The 11,274-nt window shown below is 36.8% G+C and overlaps 1 protein-coding gene across 1 annotated transcript in view; it reads left to right on the top strand.

Annotated features, from left to right (window-relative positions):
* LOC107711343 (disintegrin and metalloproteinase domain-containing protein 12-like) overlaps positions 1-11,274 on the top strand; it is a 116,677-nt gene that overhangs the window by 47,687 nt on the left and 57,716 nt on the right. The window contains exons 5-6 of the mRNA XM_016516332.1: positions 3,871-3,949; positions 9,726-9,802. Coding sequence (XP_016371818.1) covers positions 3,871-3,949; positions 9,726-9,802 — 156 coding nt within the window. The remainder of the gene's footprint in view (positions 1-3,870; positions 3,950-9,725; positions 9,803-11,274) is intronic.

Genomic DNA, 11,274 nt, shown 5'->3' on the forward strand with positions numbered 1-11,274 from the left:
GTTGTTTACAATACAACCGGAGCACATGCCGCTGAGGTGAGGGGCGGGACGTTTAGACGCGCGCTAGAGGCGGTTTAGCCAATCACAACACACTGGGCTAGCTAACCAATCAGAGCCCATCGCCTATTTCTGAGGGAGGTGCTTCATAAAAGAAGGAAATGATCAGCCCGTTTCTCAGAGAAGGGACAGAGAGGTGTGGAATAAAGGTAAATTATGTGAAAAATAATGCGTTTTTTAAAAAACGAAACGTTAACACATGTTAGACTGCACCCCATAAACACAATCAAGCCTAGAAAAAAACAAGTGAACCACCCCTTTAAAAAACAATGAATGCATAATAGGAAACATGAACACTATTAAATAAAGTAAATTCAAAAGTCAATACGCTATTAAAGTAAATGTATTAAGAGCAGTGTTGGGAAGGTTACTTTGGAAATGTAATAGGTTACAGATTACAAGTTACCCTATTTAAAATGTAATTAGTATTGTAACTATTTCAATTACTTTATTAAAGTAATGTAACTGATAACATTTGATTACTTTCTAATAAAGTTTCTAAGGAATGTTTTCAACTGTTAATCTGTTGAAAATGGCAGGAGACATCGTGCGCATCAAAAACAGGCTAAGCAAATATTAATTCAACATATTCTAGCTTTTTTCAGAAAATATTCAGATGTAACCCCCTTTGCAATAATTAACTTAATTAAAAAAAATTTCTCAGTAACTGTAACTGATCACAGTTACGTTGATTTTGTAATTAAATTACATATTGTCATTACATGTTACTCCCCAACCTTGATTAAAAGGATCGAAAATTCCTTAAATTATTCCTTGTTTATTAACTGAAGTTAATAATTGGTGTCTGATTGCAACTTGGTTATGTACACAAAAATTTGAGGGTCAATAAGATTTCTTTCTTTTTTTAAAGAAATTATTACTTTTATTTAGCAAGGATGCATTAAATTGATCAAAAGTGACAGTAAAGACATTTATAATGTTACTTAAGATTTCTAGCATTCGGGATAGGTTTTATAATAAACATTAATCAGAAATTAATTTACTTGCTGTCAGAACCACGCATTAGGGTTTTACATTCAAATATAGGTCCGTCTAATCTGTCTAATCTTTTAAAAATCAATTAATTCACTGTCATTTTGTAGTTCTTTGATGGTGCGGTACAGATCAGATGGTCTCCAGGCACCGCTATGGGCTTTTCTTTAGATCCAAAAAGCTATTTTTAACTGCAAGTGTTTGTTCCTAGTTTCTTGGAAACCTTCAGATTCTGTTGTAAATTCACTGCAGGGTTTTCATTGATTTTTCCACACGAAGCCCCACTGTGGGCTCCAGGATCATCTAATTCGATTTAAGAGAGTAGAGGTTTAGTTGAAAGAGAGTTAAGTTTGGCGAGAAGAGATGGACAAGTTTCTCCTGGAAGTTGAAGTATGTAATGTGCAGTATGCAGTAGGAAGAATGACTTTCACACTTTATTCTACAACATAAATTACATGCAGACCACAAACTGAACAGATTTTTAGCTTAAAGAGGTCATATGATGTTGCTAAAAAGAACATTATTTTGTGTATTTGATGTAATGAAATGTGTTTATGCGGTTTAAAGTAAAAAAACCACATTATTTTCCATATACTGTACATTATTCTGAAACGCGTAGATTTTTACAAAGCTCATCAGTCTGAAAAGTGAGGTGTGCTCTGATTGGCCAGCTATCCAGTGCGTTGTGATTGGCCGAATACCTCAGGCATGTGAAATGTTACGCCCCTACCATACTGTGATGTCATCTCCCAGCGCGACGAGACAAAAACATTAAAACCCATTATAAACGAGGCATTTGTTGCATCCAGTGGGGGCATAATTACTGATTATAATGACTTATACTGTCTTTTTACACATTGCATTGCATCGCGCCGCCATAAAACCATGTCTGCATTTGGGTTGAACTGTTCTGGAACAGTGTTGTAAATACAACTTAACCATATCTCTTTGGGTTTGAGACTTTAGTCTTTGCAACTTTAGGGATCTTATCTATTCATGAACAGCTTGTAACACTCCAAAGAGAAAGGAAAACTTGAAATCGCATCATATGACCCCTTTAATGTCAATGATTTCAGATGAACCCGCCTTAAAAATATCCATTAGACAGTCTTTTCCTGGAGAAGTGAACGGTCAGAATGAAGTGACCCAGACTTTGTACTGTCAGAAGTCTGTCTGTGTTTGTGTGTGTTGTTATTCTGTGACTCAGCAGTGCTGTAATCCTCTTCATGAGTTTGTCACGTTCAAGGTTCAGCTTAAGAAAGCACAGCTGCGTGAGGAGCGATCGGCTGCAGATGTTGGTAATTATCTCAGCAGGGAGAGAGAGGAAGAGAGAGAATGAGGGCATCCTTTCACGGGCTGAGGGATCTCTGCGGCCCCTCTTTGATCTGTGATCATTTGCAGCTGATCGTGTTTGATCAGATTATAAAGAAAGAGAGGAACACTGTAAAACTCCCTGCCGGTGTCTGTGGTTTGAAATGAATCGGTGCATCATCACAGACAAACGTCAGCTGTCTCTTGCTGTGACTTAATATCTGAGTGAAAGTTGGCGGGGCTTATTTTTGTGTCAGCTGAAACTGAGTTTTTAGTGAAAAATAATTTTTTTGTGAAAAGAGTTTTTGCACAGTCAGATATAGTGACTTTAAAATGTTGCTATGTCGTTGCTACGGTGATTTGAGTGGCTTTAGACTGTTGCTATGCAGTTGCTAGGGTGCTCTGAGTGGCTTTAGATATGCAGTTGCTGTGGTTCTCTGAGTGGCTTTAGACTGTTGCTATGCTGTTGCTAGGGTGCTCTGAGTATTTTTAGACTGCCATTGCTGAGGTGCTCTGAGTGTTTCTATGCTGTTGCTAGGGTGTTCTGAGTGTCTTTCGACTGTTGCTATGCTGTTGCTAGGATGCTCTGAGTGGTTTTTGACTGTTGCTATGCTGTTGCTGAAGTGCTTTGAGTGTTGCTATGTTGTTGCTAGGGTGCTCTGAGTATTTTTAGACTGATGCTATGCCATTGTTGGAGTGCTCTAAGCAAAAATCTTAAGTGTGACAACTTTTTGTGAAGCAACGCCACATCTTTTCTTTTACATGGCGCATGATTTGACGAATCATTCAGAACTACGGTAGTTAAATACTAGCTAAATTTTAAAACATAGAGTTAAAATTTTGTTCAAATCACTGACACTTACTAACATTTTTATTTAATGTTGACTAAGTAAAATGACTGGAGTAGGAAATTAAAGAAGACATGACATGCAGGTAAATGTAAGTGTAAGGTTTTAGTAAGTATTTTATAAAGTTATAGTAAGGTTGTAGTAAGTGTTTTATTTTGATTGTTGTTATTTTAAAATGTGTAATGTAATTGATTACGTAACTAACATTTTGTCATATAATTTGGAATCAGTAACAGATTACAATTTTCAAGTAATCTACCCAGCTCTGTATATATAGTGTGTGTGTGTGTCTGTGTGTGTGTGTGTGTCTGAGACACATCGCCTTCAGTGATTTAAAGCATATATAAGCATATGAGGACACAAATTTGTATAATGACATGGGTATGACATAGGTATTACAAGGAGAAGGTGACTTAAGAGGACATTACCCTATGTCCCCATTTTTCAAAACGCTTATAAATCATACAGAGTGAGTTTTTTTGAGAAAGTAAAAATGCACAAAGTTTCCTGTTATGGGTAGGGTTAGGTGTGGGGTTGGTGTAGGGCAATAGCACATACAGTTTGTACAGTATAACAACTATAACGCCTATGGAATGTCCCCACAATTCACAAAAACAAACCTGTGTGTGTGTGTGTGTGTGTGTGTGTGTTTGTGTTACAGAGGGCTGTTTGCTAGTCACTACACAGAAACACACTACCTGGAGGATGGAAGTGCCGTCACCACCTCACCGAATGTCACGGTAAGATCACAACCACTGCTCCCATCCAGATTTAACCCCCTGTAACAAACCCCTGTTATTCTGCAGAAAACTAATTGGTTCATGTGCTCTGAGGACACAAAACAGGTGGAAATTGTACACAATATAGGATTTGTTACAAACCCTAACAAGCTACCTATGTAGGCAGTGTGTGTGTGTGTGTGTGTGTGTGTGTGTGTGTGTGTATATACTTCAGTGATTTAAAGCATATATTTTAAACTCATGATTGACGCAAAGCCCACATTTCTGTCCTGTATCAGCTCATTTCAGGCCTTCTATTTTACCTAAACCAAACCTGCAGTTACAATCCCATCTTATCACTGATCTCCGCCCTCGGGGCGACTGCTGTCAAAAGCTTTAGAGAAGAGGCGGTCAAATGAGGGCCACCAGGAGAGCAAAAAGCCACCCATGATGCAGCTTTGTGTGTTTTATGTGTTTAGGTTGCAGCTCAGATTACTGGTCAGAGTAACAGACACATTGAGGCCTGAAGGCTCCTCTGAGGAGCACCTCTGGTTCACTGACCCCTGTCTTCCTCAATCTGCTCTCCAGCAGACCGCCAGTTTCCCTCGCCAGACAATTTGAGCTGAACACTTTATGAAAAGAAAACACATGCTATCAGAAATCCAGCAAAAGAAAATAGGCAAGGCAGTTATATCATTACTGTTGCTCAGGGTTAGGGTTTGTAATTTAAACAAACATTGAACCTTTTGTATTGAGCTTTTGCTGGTAACTTGTCCTGAATCATGTGTTTCACATTAGTTATCAAACTTATGATTTTTTATTTATTTATTTGCTCAGAGCACACCAGCATCAGCATAGCAACAGTCTAAAGCCACTCAAAGCACTTTAAGAAATAAAGAAAGAAAGACAAAAGAAAGGCAATATTCTCATCATGCTCCAGTAAGGGTCAGTTAAGCACTAGATGTTTCACAACACCGGAGGGTGAGATTTCATAAAGCATTGTGACTTTTTCAGCTCATTCAGCAGTTTTTCTCAGCAGTGTGAGGCAGTATGCATCCCTGCTTTATTTGGATGGGAAACAAGAGTTCAGGACAGGTCATCCAGAAACAGCAGCAGTCATCGACCTGGATGTCATCAGAGGGAGCAGTGCTGAGTTTGGGCTTCAGAAACTGATTTGGGATGTTGGAACACAGAATAAGACAGATGCTCTGTCAACCTGAGTGCAGAAATTGATGTTTCTCACACGCATACAAATTCCAGTTTTATTGTGCAGGTTTTGGGAGATTGTTCAGAAGAGTTACATTACTTCTCTTGATTATTTGATTTTCATATATTTTTTTATTTGGAAATCGATAGGTGAAGTCACAGTATTCTGAACTGTAATGCAATATTTATTTATGCAATTATTTGTGCATTTAAAATTTATACTTTTGATGCAAATTAGGTCAATTTGGTTAAAAAGTCTGCCAATTGCTGTATGTACAGTATGTGTATATGTATATATATATATATATATATATATATACAGATTGCATCAACTGACAAAATGTATATTATTATTATTTGTATTTATTTATTTATTTAATTTTATTTTTATATTCAATTGGCAGATGCTTTTATCCTGACATTTATTGCATTGAAGGTTCATGCATTACCTGGGAATCAAACCCATGACCTAGATTATCATCAACAACTAAACTTCATCTTGTACTTATCAAACTCCTCTTAATAACAATTTCATCCACATTGTGACTGGGACTGGGATGCGTCCAGCTCTGTATTTTCACATTGTTGTTTCTCATCAGTTTTATGTGTAAATAATGTAAAGCAGTCACTTGCATATATTAGCCATACTGTGCTTGACTCATTCTTACCATTGCGTGATCTATCTTGCACACCTGGCCCTAAAACAATGTTTCACAGCGCTGATCGAATTCTGCAGTAATTGATGTATTTGCTGCATCCAAACATTTGTGCACCAGGCAACAGAACAGCATGTTTTGTGCTGTAAACGAGATGAATTGTGCCGATCTGATGAGATCCAAGGCCCAGATGGAGTGTACTCACTCAGTTGTGTTCCAGAAAGACTTGAGGAGTGTGTCAGTGTGTGTCTGTTCTCCCAGACCTCCTCCGCCTTTGATTAAGTCTGTTTTATGGTTGTGTGTGTGCTGCCGTTATTTCATCTTGAAGCAGCACTCCTCTGAGACACATTTGGACTCGCTCAGTCGGACGCTGCCCAACACCCGAGAAGGGCTTAAATCGTCAGTATATTACGGCGATTAGAACAGGAGTGTCAAACTCATTTTAGACCATGAGACAAATTTTAATTTATTTATTTATATATATTATTATTATTGAGAAGACAAAGGAACTATGCTGTGGGAACAAAAATAGGATCGGTACGGCTGGTGTCTCATATGAACAAATTACTATAAAAGGTGTAAAGGTAGAGCAAGTTTCACATTTTAAATATTTAGGTACAATCATTGATGACAAACTCTCATTCCATAATTATATTGAATAACATAGGTAGTGGACAAAAATGTATTTAAAAATAATTTTAAAAAAATTTAAATACATTTTAGAAACAGGTGGAGTTGAATGAATGTGTTTATTATCATTATTAATATTATTAATTTATTTATTTTTTATTTATCTTAAATTATACTGAATAACATATAGGTGGTGGACAAAAATTAATTAAAAGATGGTGTAAAGGAACACTTTTAGAAACAAGTGAATGAAGGGTTGTTTGTTTGTTTGTTTAGAATCATATTCAAAACATTTAGGTGATGATAAAAATTAATAATATAAAATTGGTGTGAATGAACACTTAGAAACAGGTGAATTTTTTCAATGTTTGATTGTTTGTTTGTTGGTTTAAAAACATACAGGCAATGGACGAAAATGAATCAAACTAAAATGGCATAAATTGCACAAACGTGTGGAGTTGAAGGGAGGGTTAGTATGATCTCACTCATCACGTCTCCGCTGTGGCCCACAGTATGAAGCGACCAAGTGATTTAACACTGGACCTGAGGCTGACCGCACACCATCTGTTAGCCTTTACATCACTGAGAAGCTACATGTATTCAGAACATGCATTTGATCACATTTATCCTTAATCATTATTATGAACAAAATCTTTACAATACCTTTGTTAAAGTTGCTGATTGTTTGAAGTACATCAGTGTTGCTCTTGCCTTACAGATATTACTATGCTTTATTTAATGTTGTGCCATGTTAAATCCCATTTCACAGAATTATGCATATTTTCACCAAAATAGCAGTACAGAGCATACTGAAAGATCTTAATAATAATGCTGCATATTCTCAGTCTGCGTCTGATTGTAGGGTAAAGCATTTGCATTGAGAATAACTTTATTATTTACATGTATTCATTTATGTACTCATTTGCTAGACGCTTGTTTGTTGAGTCTGTTCAAATCCACATGCTGTATACATAGAGTTATGATTTTAATTCAGCTGGCGGGTCTGTGGCTTTGTGTTTCATTGTTAATAATGGAAGTGGAATGTCTTTTTTTGTCCGACGGCTGACAGGAAACAATGCAGTGATGGACACCATAGCTCAGGGCGCTGTGTGTTATGATGGATGTCCTCATAGACTCAGAGATATATGGAGGACTGGAGTTTACAGCAGGACATGCTCTTTAAATAACCCCAATGTCACTGGTGTGCTGGGATGAATATGAAATAAAATGAGCTTTATAAAGCAGTCAAATCTGACTGGATGAGCCGCATTTGAAAGCATGATACAGATGCTATATTAAAGGCAAGTTACTATATTGATCGGCAACCATCAAAACAGCCTACAGCTTTCCTAATGAGCTCTTTATTGGAAATATTAATCAAAACAATATTGACAAGAAAAAATTGAAATTTCTTGCTTGCTCTGACTGGACTTAAATTGAATAAGCCTTTCATAAACATTAAGAAAATACAAATTTAGTAAGTAAAAAGTACATTTTTCACAGTTAAAAGACTTTTAAAATTGTTTAACTAATAATAGTTATTGTTGGTTTTGGTATTATTTATTTATTTACTTACATTGAATATCATAAAGATTAATAAAAAAATGAATAAAAATAAAATGGCAAAAATTAACTGTTTTAGAAACAGCAACCCTCGCTTTCCTAACAAGCTTTTATACTGTTTACTGAAAATATTCATCAAAACAATATTGACACAAAAAAAGTAGAATTCTCTCTGATCTTGCTGGATAACTAAAGTAAAAATTATTTTTATTATTATTTATTATTTTATTATTATTTTTATTTTTTATTATTACATTTTTTTAAGTAAAAAGAAAGACTTTTAATAATGATAAACTTATCATATTTATCGATTTACTAATTAATTAATTTATTTAGAATTGTATTGAATAACATACAGGTGGTGGACAAAAATGAATAAAATACAAATGCTGTGAATTAATATATTTAGAAATTACAAACTTAGCATTCTAAATTCTACAAATTTAATAATAAAATTGATAAGTAATAAAATAAGTATTTTTTTGCCCAACAACACCCTTTTACCATGGTAAAATAGCTGTATCATTGCTTTATTTGTTGTTTTTGTAATATGTTCACACTGTGGTTGCTGGATAAAGTCTGAAAACACCCAACAGGAAAAGGCTAAAAATGCAAATGTCTTTAAAGAAAGAAAGAAAGAAAGAGTAAAACCACTGGGCCAGCGCTGAAAATAGGACAGTATTTCTTTCTGTAGTTTGTGCAGACAGAGCGAGTCTTGGACAGGATTGTTGTGAAGCTCTAAAGAATCTCTGCCAGAGCCGTTCCCAGTCCAAACCAGACAAGAGCTGCTCACTTCCTCAGACAAACTACTCTGTCCTGAAGAGCCTCTCGCTGCGTACAAACACACGGCAACACTTCAGGAGCGACACTCGCATTTACATGATGCATGCGCTGTGAGCAGAATACAGAAGCAGATCCATACAATCAAGAGCTAAATGTCAATAGATTTACCATGCTTTCTGATTTGATTATGTCATTTGCAGTGCCTCATTTGATTGCAGTTTATTCCATTATCATAAAAGAATGAAAGTAATCAGAGTTTTGCTTTGTTTTTTTGTCAGATTTTCTACGTCTTTTGACTCAAATCAAATCAAGTCTGTAATGTTGTAATTAATTTGTTTGTTTTTTTTTATTCACAAATGATTTTCTTTTGAGAAAACGAGTGAGAAAAGCACCTCCTGAAGCAAGGCAGCTGAAAACATGGGTCTTTGACCCCTACAGTGGGGCATGTTGTCACAATAGTTATACCTTTAAACCCCCATAAAGCCTGCTGTATCATATTTGATGCATTTCTGATGCCTCAAAATGATCAATATGGTCTTAAACCTGTTAAACTTGTTGCACTTGTCTGCTTGATCGTTTATATTTTTACAAGTAGAAGGTCTTTTAGTGTAATTGTACAAACATCCACCTTCAGCTCGTGCTTAACAACTTAACAAAATCACATTAAACAAACTTAAAAGTCATTCATATTATGTAAGGTTTCACAGGGTTAATACTAGGCTATTTATTGGCAAAATGTGAACAATAAAACCATTCTTAAACAATGAAAATACAGAAACAGTTTTTTTATTCTATTGTGTTATATTTAATCAGTTTGATTCAATTGCATGTAAAACAGCAGGAAGTGCAAGTGTTTTTGTGCATATGATAAGTCCATTTGATAATTTACCCTGACTTTACTTTAAAATACATTGATGTACTGATGTAAACATCTGAACCTCCTGTCTTTTGTGTCCCAGATTCACTGCTACTATCATGGCGAGGTGGAGGGTCACCCGGGGTCAGAGGTCAGCCTCAGCACCTGCACAGGACTCAGGTGAGTTAGCGGTCACACATCTGTACATTAACCTCACCTCACCACCTTCCCATAGTGCACTGAGCTCGGGGACCGATATTACATCAGGAAACGCCTGAGAAAAGGGCATTTTAATTATGGCGTGTGAAGTTCAGCATCCTCCAGAGATACGATACACTTCATGTTTTAATTATGAAAAAGCACACTTAGGTTTAATTCATTACCCGAGAAGGGACATTCAGATAGTTTCAAAAGTGAAGAGTGTGATGTCGTATGAGGACGTCGCTAGTCAAGTCACATTGATTTCTATAGCGCTTCATACAATATAGATACAAATTAAATACATTTCCAATCTTACAGTAGCCTACATTTTACTACATTTACATTTATTCATTTAGCAGGCGCTTTTATTTCAAAGCGACTTACAATTAGGGAATACATCAAGCGATTCAACTTAAAGAGGCAAATAGACACAGGAAGTGCTCGTCATACCAAGTTTCAAGCATTGTTCAAATAAGCTAGACAGAGAAAGATGAAAGAAAAGAGAAAAAGTTTTTTTAATTTTTTTTTAGGATGAAGTCAGATAGTGAAAAGAGATGAAAAGAGATGAGTTTTCAGCTGTCGCTTGAAAATGGTCAGGGAATCAGCATTCCAGATAGGGGTTGGAAGATCATTCCACCAGCCAGGAACGGTAAACGAAAATGTTCTGGAAAGTGATTTTGTGCCTCTTTGTGATTGTACCACGAGGCGTTGCTCACTAGTGGATCTCAGACTTCTGGAGGGGATGTAGATTCGTAGTAGGGAGTGGAAGTAGGCGGGTGCTGAGCCTGTGGCTGTTCTATATGCAAGATTTCTGACCAAACTTGATGGGGTAATTGTTGATGAACCTAACTGGACGGTGAAGTCATGCTGTAGATTTGGAGTGGCCGGGAAGACAAGAAGCTCAGTCTTTGCCAGGTTGAGCTGTAGGTGATGTTCTTTTATCCATGCCGAGATGTCCGCCAGGCAGCCTGAGATCTGTGCAGCTACCGTTGGATCATCTGGTTGAAATGAGTGATAGAGCTGTGTGTCATTAGCATATCAATGGTAGGAGAAACCATGTGCCTGTATGATGGGTCCCAGTGATGTAGTGCATATGGAGAAGAGGAGGGGTCGAAGAACTGATCCCTGAGGAACCCCAGTGACCAGCTGATGTGCTTTGGATACCTCCCTGAAAGACCTACCAGTGAGAAAGGATTCAAACCAGCTAAGTGGAATCCCTGTGATGCCCAGTGATGAGAGGGCGGACAGGAGGATCTGATGATTCACTGTGTCAAAAGCAGCAGATAGATCCAGCAGAATAAGAACTGATGATTTGGAATAAGCTTTTGCCATTCACAAGGCTTCCGTAACTGACAGTAACGCAGTCTCAGTTGAATGGCCACTCCTGAAACCTGACTGGTTAGCGTCCAGTTTGTTGTTCTGTGAAAGAAACAATGATACCTGGTTGAAAA

This window comes from Sinocyclocheilus rhinocerous, unplaced genomic scaffold (assembly GCF_001515625.1).
Source record: "Sinocyclocheilus rhinocerous isolate Xijiao unplaced genomic scaffold, SAMN03320098_v1.1 scaffold402, whole genome shotgun sequence".
NCBI lineage: Eukaryota > Metazoa > Chordata > Actinopteri > Cypriniformes > Cyprinidae > Sinocyclocheilus > Sinocyclocheilus rhinocerous.